The sequence below is a fragment of the Paramormyrops kingsleyae genome, chromosome 8 (genome assembly GCF_048594095.1).
Source record: "Paramormyrops kingsleyae isolate MSU_618 chromosome 8, PKINGS_0.4, whole genome shotgun sequence".
Lineage (NCBI taxonomy): Eukaryota > Metazoa > Chordata > Actinopteri > Osteoglossiformes > Mormyridae > Paramormyrops > Paramormyrops kingsleyae.
In genome coordinates, this window is record NC_132804.1 from 31,893,397 (window position 1) to 31,913,787 (window position 20,391).

A 20,391-nucleotide genomic window follows, 5' to 3' on the forward strand; every position below is an offset into this window, starting at 1 on the left:
CTGCAATTGACACTGATCTTTTTTCACATCTGAGGTGTACAGCATACATTAATCATATTTACAGATACAGTGAATATACTCTAATAGGTACTATGACTATATAAGGAAGCACAGTGCCATGTATGAGGTGTGAGTTTTATTTTTATAATGTACCATATTTACATTTATAATGTTTTCCAGTGTATGTTATTACACTCAGCAAGAATACTGGAACTGCAGATGTAATACCAATTATACAAAAACCTTATTGGAAAATAAAAATATGAATAAATACATTGAGGTAAGTAAATAAGATGTATGTATTATTTACATAAGTTTTCTCAAATTGCAATAAATTGAATTAGTCCTTTAAGTTGTGCTCTTATGAATGCCATGTTAGACCATTCTGTCTAGTATGGTCTGTTCAAATTATGGCAAAAAAAAACAAAAAATAAGTTACCAAATAGGATATCTGTATAAAATGTAGTCTGTTATTTTGGCTTTGCTCAGCTATGCTTAAGACCAGGGCCGGATCTAGGGAAGTGCTGGACTGGGCTATGCCCCCCCTCCCCCTGATAATACAGACTTCTGATTTGTAGCCATAAAAATGCAAAGTACAGAGAGGTTTTCTTCCCTGCCAACCATTCTGCTAACATTTGATTGGTTGATCAGGTTAACAAAGATCATCACCTTTGTTAGGACAGCTGGCTTAGGCTACACACAAAGATATCAGAAAGATTAATGATGTGGCTTTCGGTTCAGATTTGTAGCCTACCTTTCTGATGCAGTTAAAAAAAAAATAAACACGGCAATATTTTTTTAACTCCTTATAGACTTGTAACAGAATCTTTAAACTTTGTCTTAAAAACATAAAATGTCCAAGAATTTTCGAATATGTCGTTTTTTAAATCAGTAAAACTGAATAAATGATTTTTTGGAATAATTTTCCAGATTTAATACTTTAAAATTTAATATACTCCCATCCATCTTCCAACCAGATTGGTGCCTATCCCAGGAGGGTCAGAGCACAAGGCACAGGACCACCCTGGGTGGGATGCCAGTCCGTCACAGGGCACCGGGAAACACCCTGGGTGGGATGCCAGTGCTTCACAGGGCACACACCCTGCACACGCAATCGCTCAGAATGCTTTTCCTGGACTCATTGTTTTCGGACTATGAGAGGAAACCAGACTATACCTGAACAAACTCCACACACCCAGAGCTGGCGGTAGGATTTCCACCCCCATGCCTGCAGGAGAAGCAATGAGCCACCAAAATCAATATAGTCTAGGACTTGACGGTAAATGCACCTTCAGTAACACAAAGAGCCTCATTCAGCGAAAATCTGGAATTAAATCTTTAGGATAGAAACACCTGTTGGTATAGTCTTGCAACTATTTTGAGAAAAAGGTACATGGTAGAACCAGCTGTGAACTTTGGACCTCATAGGACTCATTGGCTAAAAGTACAAATTAATGTTTCACTAGTGTTTTAGCAATGTTTCACCAAAGTGAAACTAATACAATGCATGGGAATTCATAATGCATTCATAGAACATTTATAAGCTGTATGTAAGTATACCTTAACATCATAAAATACCTTAACAGCTTTAATATACTTTGTTACAAACATTATATGATTATAGTATTTGTTATTATCATATAATGTTTGTTAGTTAAACAAATATTATCTTTCTCAGATATAAATTTACTTTGAATTTCTAAACAAAAGTAGGGCTGAGGGCTAATGTTATGGTCCTTAGTTGTTTTAAGAAAAATGGGTTTGCAAACCACCCAGAGTGAAAAAGGAGTTAATTTTTGGATTAAGATGTGACTGTTGTCAAGAGGACTCTCCTTGTTAATTAGATGCCAGTGCCTCAGTGTCGATGGCAAACAAAATATAGAGGCCCTATTCTCAAAGGTGATGTGACCCAGGGAAAAGTTACTGAACCGTAGCAAACAATGGTCTTCTCATGGCTTACAGATTTACAGGTTGCCTAGCAGAAAGCTAGAAAGTAGCCACCCTATGAGAGGTTATTGGCTTAAGTGAATACAGCTCAGCAATAATGGCATGGCAACAGATAAAAATGTAATATCCTTGTCATTTGTTATCCCTGTTATCTCTTACGGTAAATAAATATTTTGTATGTGCGAGGTGTGATTTGAGATCTGCATGTGTGTCCATACGGTGTGCATGTGAGATGTCAGGTGTTTGTGTGTGATGTTTTTCCAGAGGTGCCACTCAATCTGCAAAGCTGTTCTGCAGCAGCACTGAAACCTTGGAGGGCAGGGCTGGCCTCTCTGGGCGGATTACCTGGAAAACAAAGTCACATACCTGTCGAGATTATAGGTGAGTCAGAAGTTCGCTGCAGTTATCAGACAATAATTGGGCAGGTTAAGAGTAAGTACTACTGGAGTTTTAATGTTCTTGTCTGACGAGATCTTTGCTTAAGTCTGAATGGAATTTGATCACATAGAAAGTACCTCAAATGGATAGCTGGAGGTGAGTTAAGATTTGAGCTAAAGCTGTTTGGGACTGAATTTTGCATGGTATTCTCTGTTGGTAGGACATTTGTTCCTTTTCTTCACAGTATTTACTCAATCACTAGACTGGAACAGGTTTTTCCGAGAAGAAGAGACTGACCAGTGTCGAAAATGCTTTTGTAATATGACTGGTTAGTGAAACGAACTAGAACATGATAATCTATAAACCACATTATGAAGATAGAGCAATCTAAGGAAGGGGAAGCGCTTTCATACGCATGAAAAAATACTTTTCTTTTGTGTTTTAATAAAATACACATTAACAGAAATGCAAAATTGTATATTATCTAGATAGGTGTCTAGTAAGTAAATGGAAAACGAATACTGCCTATTGTTTGTGTTCCTATAGAAAGTATTTTAAGAATAAAATTTTAAATATGACATTTTAACTAGTAATGAATTATGCATTTCACCTACTTGTCCTAATTGTTAATCGGATTCTCGCCTTTTTAACTTTTTAACAATCTCTTCTGTACTTTGTAGTGGACAGAGAGTAGTTTAACTATCCTGTAATTTCTTTAGGTAATAAAAATAGTATACAAAATTATTTTACTCAGTATACACAATGTTGTGCAAATGTCTTAAGAAAGTGTGCAGTAGCAGGTCTAGACAAACATAATGAAAATCATTTGTTTTTAAACAAGATGACAAACCAAAACACACCTTGAGGTTACATAGTAAGTAATATCTTGTGAACAAGGAAAGAGGTGAAGTGCTGTGACAGGTGACCTGGCCCCCACAATCCCCTGACCTAATCCCTATATAGCTGGTTTGGGATGAGTTGGATCGAAGAGTAAGAGCAAGGTAGCCAACTAGTGCCCTGAACTTGGGGAAACTCCTTCGGGACTGTTGGAGAAGCATTCCAGGTGGCTGCATCTACAAGATAGTTTAAAGAACGCAAATAGTCTGCAATGCTGTCATTGAAGCAAAGGGGGCTATTTTGAAGAGTGTAAAATTTGAAAAAACTTTGAGATGTTGAGCACTTCTCTTTGTCATTGTGATGTTTGGTATGTATTACTTCATTGCCTTGAGGCGGTTTACTATAAGGTGAATAACATAGTTAAAATAGAGACAAACGCGGTAAAGGCAAGTGTGTCCAGACTTTTGACTGGTCCTGGCGAGTAGTAAATTTCTTGAGGTGTCCAACAACATTACCGATCATTAGAATTAATGGGGGCAGGGGGGGCAATCCCATAATTTTAGTGCCTGGCTGTGTGCCTGAGCTCTCTGATTAACAAGGTCTTAGTCCTAGGCAGTGTGACATGACATGTCCGGAGTTCTGTGTTTGATTTCTGGCCGTCGCTCAGTGTGACTTATCTGATCTGTCATTGTGTTTCCTCCAATGAATGTAAGATCATGCGAGTTTCCTCCAATGAATGTAAGATTGTTGCTATGGATGTCTTCTACCTAAGCCTGGTTAAAAAGAATTTCCTTTATTATGTTAAAGATTTATTAATTTTTTTTTTCTTTATTAATACCCCACTGTTGTGACAAGACCTTGAGTTTTTGTCTTGTTTGGTGTTTGTTCTCAAAACAAATTAAATTTAAACAATAACTTTCTGTGTTTTACTGCTGCTTTTTCAGTGGTAGGGCTAGCAGTCAGCTCTTTTGACAGTCATGTTTAAACTTGTTTACTGGCAAAAATGGTCAACTGATATAACCACAGTTTGGTCACATGGACCTTTTGTAAGTTCTCAAATACTTAGGCTGTTAATCATTTCTTGTTTCAGTTTCACTTGCATTCATGCATTCATTATTGTTTCAGTGACCAAGTTCTTTGTTATGACTGGGTTGGGTTTCTTACCTCTGGTTCCTATAGGGTAATTCTCAGCTGCTCACTGCATCCCATACTATGTTTATGTGCTACATGCTGCTATGAGTAGTACAGTGTGTGTGTGTCTGTGTGTGTGTGTGTGTGTGTGTGTGTGTGTGTGTTGTCCATGCCTTGCTAAGGTGATTGTAGGTGTGTACTGGTGTGACCGAGACTTCCAGACTTTAAGTACGTGACTGCATGTAGTAAACCACTGTGAGATTACCGTGCATGATCTCACTGTGCATCAGATCCTCTGTAAACTTTGTACATGTATACATTATTAATGCCTGCTATTTACGTTAAAGGGATTAGTGGTGCAGAGGTGATCTTTAGCCAAACTGTTACAGCATTCCTGAGGCAAGCAGGCTTGAATGTGCACTATCAGTGCCCATCAGTCTGGTTGGATCAACATTTGATCAATGCATCACATCTTGTCAGTCTGATTGCTATCCTGGGATTGTACTCCTATGTCAGCACTCTAAGCTGCAGTCAAAATGTTTGGGAATATTATTATTTAACATTACTAATGCATAGAAAACTAATTATAGATTTGATGGATATTGGGGCTAGTATAGTATGCTACAGTTGCAATGAATGAATTTTATAACTTATTTGAAGCTTGAGTAAAAAAACATTAAAAAACAGTAATATCCTCCTGAGACCCAAGAAAAAAAGTGTCCTTCAGTTTTAGGTTAATTGTGATTTTCTATGTCTTTGGAGGAAATTTATTTTTATTTTAAATTACCCAGCATGTCCTCTTTAGTGTAGAACAGGAATAAATATGTTTCCTTACATCAGTGAAAAGATATATGAAAAAACAAAATGTCCACTGCAATGGACATAAATGAATGGGTGGGGTCTCAGGAGGATATACCTTAGATTCCTTCTTCATCATGTGTGTCATATACCTGTGAAGGACAGCGTTCCAAAGGTCAGTACCTTATCTATACACAAGTATGCGAGTGTCATGCTCAATTCTATCCCTATAAACTGAAAGTAGATGTGAGATATGGAATTGTCGAAAAACCACTACAATGCCCAAGCCAGCTCACCTTCCACCATTAAACTTACAGGTACGCTTCTGCTTAATATTATTACAATTTGCACAAATATCACTGCAACCATTTTCTGGATGTCAATGAGATCTCAAAGAGTTACAAGAGTTTTACTGGGTCATACAAAATTCTCATGGTTTAATATGTGCTCTTTTTAAGTCAAACACAATGAATGTCCATTGTAAGGGCCTAATTGCATACTCCAATGCAAATGTCAGAAAGTGGTGTATGACTTAATGGGTCAGGACACAGTGATCTGCGATCAGGTCACCAATCAGTTAAGAAACCCAAGTTCAGCAGAGTACTGTCACCATTGGACTCGAATATGAACTCTGCTTTGCTTTGAGTAGATAAACAGTCACAAGATGAGTGTTTAGCTGGCTGGATGTGAAGTATGTACAATCATGGCATGCAAACACTGACCGCAGCATTTTCAGTTCCTATTACTCGATATACTTTTGTGCATACAAATACAGCCTTTAACAAATTATATAAAACACATAATCAAGAACATGAGATTGGAAAGGGTAAAAGGCCACCCTATGTATTTTGCTCATTTTTGTCACAAATGCGAAATACTAATTAACAAAGAAAATCTACCATTTCCAAAAGACATGTTCATGCTGATGCGGAGTTCTTAAAAATGGAATTACCCAAACGCCACTAATACCCCTATGGCTTCATTGCAACACGGTCAAATGACCACAGTCTGACAGCTTCCCAAAATCTTCCTGCCTGTCTGTCTGCTATAACTATGGCTCAGTTCTTCCATATTTATCCATCTGCTGTGAACAAACAATAACATATTTTCTGCATTTCTTCGGACTGGAACATGCATATATACCTTGAACAAAAATGTCAATATGTAATAGTGCTTTTGTGTGTGTGTGTGTGTGTGTGTGTGTGTGTGTGTTGTGTTGGGGGGGGGGGGGGGGGGGGTTAGTAATGAGAATTTTGCATGTCACTTTCTGCGTGTCCATTAGGTGACTCGTATTTCCGAAGAATGTTTCTTGCAAAATCCATCTTACAAAAAGTGGTTGATTGTTTTTGTCGGCCTGCTTGTGCGGAAATGTAATTTCACAAAAGAGGAACAGATATTATTTTGCATGTGCATGTTCACATTGTTTCACAGTACACAGTATCAAGTCATCTCTGTCATTGGAAGGGCTGCTGTAGTGGTTCATCTAATCTACACTTTTATTTTTTCAGAGAACTCCAAGAACAACTCGAAAACCAGGTTTCAAGGAGCTCCGTGCCACGTTTCAAGATTCTGAAATCAAGCCAAGTATTGCCTAACCCCATTGACTGGAAAAGGGAGCTGGCATACAGTCAGTCACTTCCGTGCAAGACTCGTAGGATGCCGTGGGAGTGGATGTGAGAGGGCGAAAAGTAACTTTGGCTCAGCGGTCTTGATTCATACAGGTGTGTACGGGGACTATCGAGGAACCGCGGGTGGCGCGGATCAGCTACAGGAGTAACCACGCCGCCGCTGGCGGTGTGATCAGCCAGGGCAGCGGTTCCCGTTGTCAGCTGCATCAGATATCCCGAAAGGGGAAGACCGAGTCACTTACCCGTGGGACGATGCCTCATCTATGGCTGCCCGTGGTCGCGGCACTGCTGTCCGCGAACTTTAGCTTCTCGGCCGTTCTTCTGGAGAAGATCGACTATAACCAGAACTCCCAGTTCATCTGTACCCAGGTAATAATAATAATAATAATAAGAAAAACTATAATTTACATTATATTTTACGTGATATTTGTGGAACAGATTCGCCAGACTTAAAAACGAGACATACCGACCTCTCTAGATATAAAATATGTAATTTTACCGCATATTGCAAACGCTCTGAAACCTTAATACGAAACGCAGTATTTCTGTAAATTAAAGGGTCTATTTTTTTTCCGAAGTCCGGATTTTAAGTGCTGGAAAATGGTCCATAATAAATTATTTGCCTGTAATGGAAAAAGGAATGGAAATGCGTCTGGGAAATGGACCATGGTTTACTTCTCCTTACTTATTGATGTCCCCCAGAGAAGTGGATACCCTATCCGTCAGCAAGTATACTGTTTCTATAGTAACAGGCTATCCTTCGGAGGTTTCGGGTTTGTAGAGACCGGTTCCCAACCTTCACAAGTGCATACATTATACAAAAACAGCTTTACTCCTTTGGGACCTGTATAACTGATTGAGGCTGCTATGGATCATTTGGCTAAGGCTGTTCATGTACTTCTGTTTCACTAGAAGTTTTGTTAGCGGTTTGTAAAAACTCAGCTCCTATAGTCCATTATGGTTAAAATTAGGCCTGCTCATGAGTGCTCAACAAACTCATAGGCAGCTCTCCCAGAGTTATTAACTTTTCCTGGAAATTGTGATTTTGGTTAACAGGCATGCCTTTGTGCACCTTAACCAAAAATGTACCTACCTTAAACAAGCCAAACAACCTACTGTTCCAGCCTACTCTGCCGCTGTAGGTTGAGACCAATCGCCTCAAGGACAGTTTATTTATTAGGATGGTGTTACTCCAGTATTCATATCTTGGTGTGTTGTAGTGGTGTTTTCTTGCTTAATATGTGTGCATTATTTTGTTTTTGTACATTCTTATAATCTTAATTTATAATACTTTAAGACTAAATAGAAATATATCTAAATGTTAGTGTCTGTTTCTGTTGTACTTTATACACTTAAATGTGATTCTGAAAGGTGTATAGTTTTGTAAGCAGTATTGTGTGTATGTGAGGGGGTGTGTATATATGTATTTCTCTCTAAAGATCTCTCTTTCATTTTTCAGGGCATATCAGACTGCAGGATCCGGGGTGAGCACTCTATTTTGAATGAAAATGAATGAAACTTTATTGATCCCCATAGGGAAATTCTCTTTCTGCCTATCCCATCTTGCTCTCCATGAGAGCAAGCGTGCCAGTGAAGGGCAGCCGCCCATAATGGTGCCCGGGGAGCTGGGGGTTAAGGGCCTTGCTCAAGGGCCCACAGACATTCTGAGGCCAGGCTTGAGCCAACAACCTTCTGATCACAGGCACAGAGGCTTAGTCTACTGAGCCACACGCTGCCCCCATTGCAAATGAGAATTGTGGATGATGTGCTGTGTATCTGGTGCTCAGTTTTATATGCAGATGTTGGCCTGTTATTTCTCTCCCTTTGTTTGCTGTGTGGATGACAGCCTGTCAGTGTAATACTCTATTCTGTCTAGATGAGTTCCTAAGGAGGCCAGTGTGGGGTCCAGTGAACGTTAGTAATATGGAGCTTAAGCCACTGCTGTGCTGCACAGAACAGAGGAACTGCAGACCATGTCTGGAGATAAAAATCCAGCTTATTGTAGCAGGTAATCTTCTGTGTGGCTGGTTGGCTGTGGAGACAGCCTTTGCTTTTGCATATCTTTATATTTCAGCATATGTACTATTCACAGATGAACATACATGTGTTTATGGGAACACTCCTATGCATGTTTTGCTGGTATTCTCCAAGGAACAATACTCGTAAATACCATAAATATGACTACACATGTACTGCAGCCGTTTACAGGGTGTTCTGTGGTTTGTGCATGAGACAGTGCGCAGTATAAGCCTGTAATATTAAAATTGTGTGACTCTTCTCCAGTGTTTAGTTTGAATTATATTAGTGTTTAAAAAACACTTCAGCATTCTCTTCCATAAATATGCAGGCTGTTTTTTTCCCTCTGGATGTCTCAGGTAAGATATATGAGGACCCGGAACAGTCTGCCGAGGATGAGGATGATGCTTACAAAAGCCTGGAGAGTGAAGAAGGTAGGACCTGTAGTCAGCTGTTCTGCTACGAGCTCTGATGTATGTCCCATTTGTTCTTACATTATACAAACCCATGTGTAGCTTTCTTCCTGTCTTGGCAGGCATCCTATATTTAAAACAATATATAATTTGCCTGTTTCTTACATTTTTTTTTTTTTATTGCAATAAAGGAAATGTCTTTCTTGTTAGGATCCCGCCGGTATCCATTTGTCTCCATCAGTTCGCATAAAGAGTTATGAAATCCCCGTGGACACGCTCTTTTGTCTCTAACGGCCATCCCCGTTTGGTGTCTGTGTCCCGCAGCAGCGGCCTCGCTAAGCTTATGCTACAACGCTCCACCTCTGCTTTCATTCTGCAAGAGACTGGAGTTCAATCTGCTCCCTGCTGTTTTGGAGGAGAATGATACGCCTGAAGTAAATGAATATAAACCTTTGCTACTTTTGTATGACATTTAACATGTACATGTACAGTACTGCACTACGATAGATACCGTATTCCATTGATACATACTTTACAAGTGTTACCAATTCACATGCCTTGCATGTCTCATTTATTTGGCTCAGTTTACATCTGAGCTGACCCTTCTGGATGTGCTGCCCTACCATTAGCATCCTGATCAGTCTACCTCATGCTGTTTATCTCCAACAGGTCTGGCTCTCCGTAGTGATCTCTGAGAAGGTGTATTTCGACAGCCAAGTAATGGTGCAGGTGTATCCCTCTACCTTACAGCGAATCATCACGTTCCCTTCCATACAAGACGGTAAACAAACACGTCCAAGGACATCTGCTGTGTTTCACCCCAAAGATAAAATTGCACTACTTCTGTCTTTAGATGGTTTTCCTGTGCTGTGACTATTTGAGCTGATTTGCACACAGCTTGCACACCTGAACGGCCCAGCTTCAATTAGAAAAAATATCAAACAAAATATCCAAGGCTCTGTACAAAAAATACAGAAGTTGCTAAATCATGTGCTAAACTGCTAAACAATTCACACAGACTTAAGGCTACTTTCGCTTTAAAAAATCTTCATGCACTTTATTTTCAGTCTTTAAACAAAAGCTTACATTTCAAAAAGGGTGTGTTGATATTTTGTATTTGCTTTACGCACTCATACACTTTACACACTACCTACATATGCAAAGCACATGCAACTACATGATCCTCACACATAGCCAGCAATGGAACATAGCTGACATGCACCAAGTCCGAGACATAGACACTCACTTGTCAGTTTTAGACTCCTATGTACCAGCTGTTCGATTTTCTATAATCCTCTCCTTTTTCTATCCCTCAGTCTGTTCTTCAGCCCTGCACAGAGATGTGGAAGGATGTGATGGTGAGTAGAAAATGCTCATAGTGTCATGTGTGGTGGTAGACCTTGGATTACTGGAATATATAGCTATTATCTAGCTTATTCTTGAATAATATTTCCCTGACTAATCTAGCTAATACCTTTTAGCTGTTTCTGTACTTTATATGTGCCTTTACTTCAACAGCTACTGTTTTCTTAGCGTCTTTAATACCCAATTCGTTAGCAGCTGCGACTGGTCGAATGCACTTGTGCTGTATTGGACTCGCACTGCAATCATATGCTGTGACTGACATGTTTTTTTTCCATCAGTTCCCACAATAAGGACTGAAATTGATTGGAAGAAGGCGGTGGTGACCCTGCAGCTGGATGATGATGGTGCGGAGCATATCCGCTCCGCAAAGCTGTACATGTTGTATGGAGACCAGGGTGAACGGCCATACAGGCAATGGGTGAGTTTCTGTGCTATAAATTAAGGATTCTCTAGTACCATAATGAGTCAGAGAGTCAGCTCATGTTTAATTTACATTTAAAGACTGATGTGGTGTAGTGTCTGAGGGTCTAATGGGCTGTTTAAGCTAGGATATCAGGGTATAGAGGCGTATAAAGGTGATTAGACACAACCACGAATCTGTGGAAGGGATACTTAATGTGGCACCTCCAATGTATTAATATGTCCATTTCAACTCCAGCAACAGAATCACACAGAGAAGATTACTATTCCCCTGATCTCAGTTGCCCCCTGCCTGTGCTTCAAGGTAAGACATCAGTTTTCTAAGTATTTCTTATAATAATAATAGTAATAATAATAATCATCGTCCTTATTATTATTATTATTATTATTATAATAACTGACAAGGGCTCTTATCACAAAGCTGGATTTCTTGCTTAGCCGGACAACATGTGGGATTAAATGTAGTCTGGGCTAAATGTAAGTAAACGAAGATAAAGTCCATTTATGCTGAGGTATCTTAAATCAGACAAGTTATCCAGCTAAGCTAGAAATCTGGCTTTGTGATATAGGAGGGATGGAGGGATGGATGTATAATAATAATGTTTAGCACAGACAGATGTTTTATTAAGATATTGACAGCTGTTCTGTCAGTTAATTTTATCAAGTGCTCGTCCTTAACGACTTGTGGCCTGCTAGCTGCCCTGTCCAGGTGGGCTTTGCCTTGTGCTGTAACGCCGTCTGCTCTTCTTCCTTTTGACAGGTATGGTGGACTGGCAGCATTCACCCACTGCGTGCAAAAAGCTGTCCCTTTGTGAACCAAACAGGTAAGTGACACCAGAGCTGTTCAGTTAGCATTACACTTCCCAGGCAATGCAAAAGGAAACCTGTCTGTATTTCTAAACCAAGTACATACAACAGACACCTATTTATATTTGGACATTACAACTGAATTGTAATGAATTTTGTAAAGATTTGTGTTCTGTGTGAACAGGATGGAAAGAAACTAACCATTGCACTCAGGTGTAAAGGCTGTACACACACCCCTCGTTTTATGTGTTTCATTTATCTGTATACTAATTTATAGTTTATATTTGTCTTGAATCATTTATTGGAATGACACACTTTACAAAACACAAAATACTAATGGCTACATATGTTCACGGTTACCCTAAGACCCTAACTACAGTTGATACATGGATGGATGGATCAATGGATAGATATTTGGGTTTATTTTTGTGTTTTGTATCAAGTAGTAATTTTTCTAATAAGAAATAAAGATAGATTTCCCACTTGTGAATTTTCAGCTTCCAGACTGGATTACTTTCATAATCTGCCATACCTACCATTAATCTGCATTCATTAATTCAAAAAAATTACTGCAGCATGCAGAGTAACCCCACGCTGTACTCAGAAGTAGTTCCTCGGGGGTACACTTTAGAACTTATTCTCCCAGTATACAGTATCCATTCAGCAGTATTTGCCATTTACTCTGGGGCACTTGACTGTTCTTTACAGGAATCTTTCTACTCTCCCACAGAGTTAATTAAAAACGTCTTGAACAATGTCACCGTGTCTGTGGACCCGGTTCCAACAAACAACAATGAAACTGCACTGTCCTGGACACTGAGCGCCCCCTGCAGGGTCGATGCTGAACTGTGGCTCTGTCAGATGCCTGAAGGAGGAATAGGCCACTGTGGAGAAGTGCAGGGCTCACGAAAGCGGCTGCATGTCGAGAAGCGAGTATGTGACCTCCAGTGGACTGGCAGCGTGTCTGCAGTTTATCTTTTAAATGCACATTTATGTTATTTTTAGTCACTTGACAACACATCAGAGTTGTCTTATATTCTTAAGTGATTTCACCTTGTTTACAGCATTCACTGTTTAAACTGTTTGAACTGCCTGCTCACCTTTTGGTTTTAATTGATTGGAATCTCTTACTCTACAGACCACTGGGAAGTTTAGTAATATCATACCCCATCCTTACCTATGTGTTCAGGTAAGACCATCCTCCATCTTTTTGCCCATCTCCTTCCTGTTGCTGTGCACTGTGGTGAATGGATTATTAGCTGAGTGGATTAGGAGCACATCTGTATACAAAGATATTAGCACAACCGTGGATGTGTGTGCCTGAGTAATGTGAGTAATGTATATGTGTGTGCCTGAGTAATGTGAGTAATGTATATGTGTGTGCCTGAGTAATGTGAGTAATGTATATGTGTGTGCCTGAGTAATGTGAGTAATGTATATGTGTGTGCCTGAGTAATGTGAGTAATGTATATGTGTGCGCATGCCTGTGTGTAAGACAGGAGTATTTTGGCCTGTCCTTGTGATTGTCACCCTCAGTGCCATGCAGAAACTTTTCCGGGGTGGGTGATCAACTGAGGGACCTGGTGAATCTTGCCAACCGGGAGTGGGTTTCTGTTGGTAAAATTCATAAAGGGGAACTGAGAAAAGTGGCACTTTCAATTGTTAATACACATCCCTGGTCAGCTGTGGTGTGGTGAAATTGACCGGGCCAAGTAGTACCTCCGTCATACTCTGGCACCTCCCGGGTCACTTGTCACATGTTTGCCTGTCTACTTTTGTCCAGGTAAAAGTCCTAGGGAAGGATGGAGTGCTGGACACCATTTGCCCCTTTGCCAGTGAGTGTCAGCCACAAACCAGCTGAACAAAGAAGCCAATAGCACAAACCACACTTGTCTTTCTAAGCTGTATATGATTAGCACAGCATTGGTGGCTAGTAGGATAGCCTCACAGCATTTATTATTCTGCGTAAACTTCCTGCTTAACTTTTTATAGTATTAATTTCTTTCAAGCTGTCTTGTGTAATTACTGTATAGCCTCAGGTCTATATTGTTGTGGTATATCTGTTGGTAACTGATGTTGTTTCGGAAAGTGCTTTATGGAAATTATTTAGTCGGACTGGCCAAACCATCTGCACACATTACTGAATCTGGGAGAAAAATAATGTATTTCTACCTCCCAGTACTGTGAGAAAATTGTTGACATGGAACTTTTCCATTTGGATGATTTAATGCAGTGTGTTACTTTTCTGCTTATCCAGAGTGACTTGATTTGATGAATTTGGTTTTCAAGATTAAAGAGCAACCTATTCACAGATGTGTTTGCCGTAGAGATCTGTATCACATCAGTCTGATCCGTGGCTTCTTGCCCCTCAGACTCCCGGAGACGCTGGACCCTGGCTGTGCTCCTCGCCGTTCTCGTGGTCTGCCTGGGCATGTTTGGACTCTACCTGCTTCAGGGCACCCTCAAACGTGTGTATCTCACACATACTCAAATGCATCTTAACACACGCCACACAGGCATTTCTCAAAGACACACTCTAGTGATGTAGTCAAGACTAAACCGAAACCAAGTCATTACCATGACCTGAGTGTATCAAGACCGAGACCAGACCAAGACCAAGGCAAGACGAGACTATGACAAGAATCAAGACCATGGCAGGGCTAGACCAAGTCAAGATCAGAAACAGACTAGTGTTTGAGTCTACAACACCCTATAAAAAGTGGAGAACACAGGCACCATCATGGTTAGGCAGTGTGGCCTAAAATTTGTCTTACAGTATAATCTGAACCATGGACATTTTTTCTTAAAATTTAAATATAAATGCTTCTCTTCAAATGTAACATTTTTTCAAATAAGACACACCTTATTGGTTACATTTCAATTTTGAAGCAGGATGTTTTACATTCAGTCACGGTATTGTGTTAACCCTTTAAACCCTATCCATTTTTGAGCATTTTTCTATCCCTTTGATTTTACACTTATTACATTGTATGTACATGAGTTAGCCCCAGATGCTTTATGATTTTGTTTTCAGGACATTCTGGGCAGCTCAGATATGTCATAATTTGATGTGTAAATGCTGGCATGGTCTTGATATCATCCTTCTTATGAGGGAAAATTACTTGTGCCTATTGAAATTTCTCAATTTTTACCAAGACCAGTCTGAAGTACTACAACACTAAGGGCGCTTTTCCACCGCACCAAGTACCGTACTTTTGGTACGGTACTTTTGGTGCTTTCACTTTTTCCATTGACTTCCAGTTGAGTACCAGTACCGAAAGTGCCAAGCCAGCTGGGGTATTTCAGTGGTACTTTGGGATGGGACTTGAAACACTTTCTTTGTCGATTGTTTATCCAAATAGCCTGCCTCTGAAACGCAATACAAATGTTGCCTTGAAAACAGCTGCAAACTCAAAAAACTACGATAAACATAGTAAAAACAAAAACTGCAATGTGGTCGGAAGAACAGATACAGCAATAAGATAAGGATGGTATGACAATAAATTAAAAAACCATTTTGTTAAATATACTGGGACAGCACGCTATTTTGTTTAATATACAATATAGCATTGTAGATATAGTGATGTGATGTTGTTGTAATAAATATTGGGGTATCTATAAAACAAAAAAATTAGTTAATAAATTTCTCACAACCTGTTCGAGTGATTTAAACAGCAAAGATGAAAATGATTATGATTGTTTTGGAGAACGCATGCAGCGCTCATGCAAAAGCAGCGAAGGTAAATTTTAACCTGATTTTTATACATATACTAGGTCAACTATAAAAGGAATAATAATTAAAATTTCAAAGCTTACTAAATTTTTTTCTATGACAGAGTAAAAATAGTTTAGTGAAACTTTAACCCTCTGCGCTATAATGTCCATATACAGAATTGAAAGTAAGAAAAAGACCAATCTTAATCTAGCTTATTAGTGATGTAAGAACTGCCTGTCTGTAACATACAATGTTGATATTAATATTGAACATAGTCCAGCCATATAATATACTATAGCCGTTTTTCGAATTCATTACAAAATGTGCATTGTGATGTCATTTGGCACTAGTACCAGTTTTTACACTAGTGGAAAACTAACCCCTTGAAGTACTGTAATTTTGCTACCATCTCGAAGTACCAAAAGTACAGTACCTAGTGCAGTGGAAAAGCGCCCTAACACATCTCATAAGCATATACTCCTACAGACCTCATGATCCACATGTACACTTTATATACTAGAATACTTCTCAGTGCTCAGCAAGACTATAACCCATTCCTTGCAGGCCTTGCTCTGTAGTTAAGGGAAGGTGACTTATTTCTGGTGTTTCTCACAGGTTGGGCTTGGAGGTGGTTCAAAGGCAGTGATGTGAGAGGTGAGGTCATGCATCTGAATCCCACTGCTCACATGCAGACATGCTTCACAGTTATTCATGACCCATTCTGCTGCCTCTTAGGTGCCCTTGATGGTGGGAAAGTGGTCTTACTCTGCCCCCCCGACCCAGATCCAACCCTCCCAGCGCTGATGTGCCGGCTGGGCTCGACCCTATCGGCGCTGGGTTTCTCCGTGTCTCTGGACTTGTGGTGCAGCGCTGAGCTAAGTGCACTTGGCCCCGTGCCCTGGCTGCACTCGCGGCTTGACTGGCTACAGCGCCACGGCAGTGGAAAAGTCGTCCTGGTGATCACCAGTGCCGCCTGGAGGCAAGCCCAAGAGTGGGCACGCAGTGGGCAAAAAGCAGGTTGTCCTGACTCAACAGCACCCCCATGTGGCCTTCCTGCACGTGCTGACGTCTTCAGCGCCTCCCTCAGCTGCATCCTGGCCGACTGTCTGCAGGGCCGGGCGGGCGAGCGCTTTGTCTTAGCGCACTTTGAATCCCTGCCCCCACTGCCCCTAGGTGCCAGTCACTGCTTACCCGAGCTGTTCCAGGGCATCCCACTTTACAGCCTGCCCTCTCAAAGCCTAGCCTTTCTCACTGAACTCATGGGGGATTGCGGGAAACAGAGCAGGAGGCGTCGAGCATGCCGGTTGAGGGCGGGCTCCCGTGCCCTGGCCCTGGGACTTGGTAGGCCGGGAGACCTCTGGGAGGAGATTCCATTGAATCCCTGCCGAATGCCCCACTGGGTATGAAAGACCGGAGGGAGGAACTTAAGGTGATATGGGTCTCCCATGGGGGTTAGGGAGATTCAGAGAACCTGGCACTGAAAAGCACTTTTTTTGCTCCTAGAATCCTCTTATATGTAGAATTTATGGAGTTTTTAAACATACCCTGGACAAAAATGAAGGAGAAAAACCCTTGATGTGATAAGACGTCATTCACATGGACATCCATTCATCTTCTTACACCTGCTTATCCCTAGCTAGTTCTGCGGAGGGAATGGGGCCTGGAGCCCGTCCCAAGTAGTATAGGACACATGCGGGGGTCCACCCTGGACAGGATGCCAGCTTTACACACTATGGGCAATTCAGAAATGCCAATTACCATAAGTGTTTGTCTTTGGACTGTGGGAAGAAATCTGATTACTGGAAGGCCACCTGCACAATGCGGAGGAACATGCAAACTCCCCCACAAACAGAGTCCTGCTACCTGCTGAGCCACTATGCCATCCAGGCTCAGGACAATGTTGCTGGTATTGCAGTGAATATGACAAGCTGGCCAGATAATTTAGTTAAGCTTTTAAGATCTGAAATGTGCTTTTTGGCATTTGTACTGTCAGGTGTATTTTGAAGGACAGATAGAAACTCGTTTTCTAATTTGCTTAGTGAATGTACATGTCACAGTGATGGTACACACTATTTATGAATAGATGGTTGAAGATTTGAATCTTAGTACATTTTAATCCATTACTTTACTATGCCTTCAATGTCAATTAAAACTGGTTGAGATAAAATTCTCACTAAATACACATCTGATGGTAACTAAACTACTATGTATAACACTGCTTGTCTTAAAGCTATCCTTATGATGAATTAAGCAAGTACAACTGTGTTGTCTGCATTGTCTGCAAAGACTTAAATAAATATATATTTTTTTAAATGTGCTAACATGCCAGATTCTTTTCAGACATTTACACTGTTTATGACAGAAAATACAAAAAAGTACAAAAGTTTCTAAGTCTCCCAATACACATTTAGATTTGCATCTTAAAGTAAAACAGGTCATTATTTAAAGAAGACATATAGACTTCTTCTATAATTGGTTTTCAGCCGGTTTTTCATAGTGAAGCTGTATAGGGGGGTCTTAGGATATGTGTTGTAAATTGACAAAACATTGTTGTTATTATTATTTGGTTTTTGCAATGTCAAAAGAATTTGGAAGCTCATCAGACAGCGATCTGATTATGAAACATATGATTCTTTACATAAATATTTTATGTGCGCAACTGGGTTGAACGTTGATATTTGACGGTGCGTCATGGGAGACAGAATTGAGAAACATTAAGGTGACGCATACAAATGTTGTGCAATTTCTTGCACCATTCAGATGGGGGTGTGGCAAGAGATTTTGACACAAGTGAGTCTTTCAATATGAGTATCAGTTAGTTTAAATGAAATGTTAATTACATGACAAAATGGAATTAAGATTACCAGGGTAAATGGATAGATGAATGGAACATTTTTTAGATCAAGACTGTCCATTCATCAGTTAACAACTTAGTTGCATCCACTGACAGCCTATTAAAACACAGACTACTGTACTTATCCTGTGTCTAACTAGTCTGTCCAATTAATTTAAAATTAAACTGTTATTTAATGTAAAACATTTATGTATCATAAACGACTTAATTTATTCAAGAATTTGCGAAATAAAGTTTACACACGCAGAAACACACACACTACTGATCGTGCCTACAGTTTAAATTTAAACGAACCGATTGTCTTTCATCGATTACTGGAGCACTTTATAATTCAAAACATAGTCGTTACAATGTCTGTTTTTTGATCGATTTTTTTAAAACGAATATCGTCAGCTGCACCAGCTGATGGTTATTATTGATTAGTGGATCCGGGAACTAGCTGTTTATAAATCTGGACACCGGGGAAGTGAAAGGATGGTCTGCTGCATGTTTGCAATTAGTTGGGGGGAGAAAAAAAAAAGTATATAGATCGCTACCACAGTAGCTGGCACTTTTAAAAACCTTTTCATCTTAAAAATGCCTCCGAGAAAGGCACCTGTAATTAACACAACCTCTTCGGAAGAAAGTATTTCTCCAGCTGCCGATGAAATTACCAACAAGAAGAAGACCAAGACGGCCGAAGTGGCTGAACCTGGTATAGGACCCAATCATCGGGAACGTTTTACTTTTTTTTTTTTTTTTTTGTTTCCCTCTAAATGCATATGCCCACCTGTTCTAATGTAGATGTCGGGAACCCCACAAACGCAGCAGCCGTGAGGAAGATGTCTGCCCATCCATCTACGCTGGAGATGATTAAAGAGGCGCTTAAGGCGCTGGATTCCCGTAAAGGATCATCCGTCCAAGCCATACGAGGCTACATACTGAAGAAATACCCCTCCGTGGACGCTGTCAGGTTTAAACACATGCTGCGCAAGGCCTTAATTAAAGGACTTGAAGGCGGAGCGCTGGTTAGACCCCCAAACTCCTCAGCGACTGGCGCACAGGGGAGGTTCCGGGTGAGTGGCTACGAACTATACATTCCCTCCGTTTTCTTTGGATTGCATCGCTTTATAGGTGTTTTTGCCATGTAGAGCAAATGTTCATACAGCCTGGGTAAGTATGTATTGCTACTGCTTTTGTATTTGACATTATCCTTTAATGCATGACTGCACAATACTTTTACACAGCCATGTTGTATAGTACCTCTTGTTAAACGCTTGTCTGCCCTTTCTTGCACTGTTCTTTGTACTTGTGCCCTGAATTGATTTTGTGAAAGAGGATAAGGTTTGACTCCATAGCTTCCTGCGAAAAACAAACCAAAAGACTCCCAAAAGTCAATGGAGAACTCTGATCCTAATACCAGAGAGACTCCAAAAACTGAGGCTCCTGTGAAGAAGGTGAAGGGAAAAGCAGAAGGTAATAATCCTGCTAATCCATGTGAGAACCTGCCTTGTATGACCTGTGTTTTTTTTTATTTTTATTTTTTATTATTTTTTTTAAAGCATCTGACAAGCCAAAGCCTGCAAAGAAACCGAAGCCCAAGCGCGCAAAGGTGGGTTGCTCCAAATGTGGCCATTCTTCCAGTGATCGCTAGTGCTAACGTTCTATTTCTACAGGATTCAGTATCTCCAGAGGACTCTGGCTCCAAGGTGGCTCCTGTTAAGAAACCTAAAACCAAGAAGCCTGCTGGGGGAAAAAAGCAGGAGGACAAGGTTCTGAAGCCAGTGCAGACCCAACCTAGTGAGGCTGGGGAGGACGGTGGTGCCCCTGCAGGCAAAAACTCTAAACGTGGAAAGATGAAGTAACTTTAGCATGTTGGGTTATTTGTGTTTTATTTTCTAACTTTGAATAAACTTCTAAATCTGATGTTTGTTCAGTTGTCCTGGTGTGTGCTAGTTTTGCTGCCTGAGATGAGTACTTGACTGCAGTCAAATACTGGATTGCTGTCTAGAAGCTTGAATATGTGGTTCTGTGCTTGCAGAATGGCATATGTTTACATGAAGGCCATAGATGGCAGCTCGCCTTAAAGGCTGGAGCTGCTGT

General features: G+C 40.4%; 2 protein-coding genes across 4 annotated transcripts; both read left to right on the forward strand.

The window, feature by feature from the left end:
• The first annotated feature begins 2,025 nt into the window (after positions 1–2,025).
• On the forward strand, positions 2,026–17,772 carry LOC111835942 (interleukin-17 receptor C-like). 3 transcript variants are annotated; one of them, XM_023796761.2, is made up of 18 exons: positions 2,026–2,107; positions 2,212–2,328; positions 6,600–7,088; positions 8,179–8,203; positions 8,596–8,727; positions 9,095–9,169; positions 9,473–9,582; positions 9,818–9,929; positions 10,465–10,506; positions 10,792–10,931; positions 11,172–11,237; positions 11,694–11,757; positions 12,471–12,673; positions 12,879–12,929; positions 13,524–13,575; positions 14,113–14,208; positions 16,071–16,109; positions 16,191–17,772. In XM_023796761.2, the coding sequence occupies exons 3-18, from the start codon at positions 6,972–6,974 to the stop codon at positions 16,859–16,861; spliced, it is 1,995 nt and encodes a 664-aa protein (XP_023652529.2). In that variant the 5' UTR covers positions 2,026–2,107; positions 2,212–2,328; positions 6,600–6,971; the 3' UTR covers positions 16,862–17,772. The 3 variants fall into 3 exon arrangements, with proteins under 3 accessions (XP_023652529.2, XP_023652528.2, XP_023652530.2); XM_023796760.2 differs by lacking the exons at positions 2,026–2,107; positions 2,212–2,328 and adding an exon at positions 2,339–2,481; XM_023796762.2 differs by lacking the exons at positions 2,026–2,107; positions 2,212–2,328 and adding an exon at positions 6,135–6,255.
• Positions 17,773–18,760: 988 nt separating this feature from the next.
• h1m (linker histone H1M) lies at positions 18,761–20,214 on the forward strand. The gene is made up of 5 exons (XM_023796748.2): positions 18,761–19,003; positions 19,093–19,364; positions 19,647–19,764; positions 19,851–19,900; positions 19,965–20,214. Exons 1-5 carry the CDS (start codon positions 18,886–18,888, stop codon positions 20,151–20,153), a joined length of 747 nt encoding a protein of 248 aa, XP_023652516.1. The 5' UTR covers positions 18,761–18,885; the 3' UTR covers positions 20,154–20,214.
• Positions 20,215–20,391: the final 177 nt, after the last annotated feature.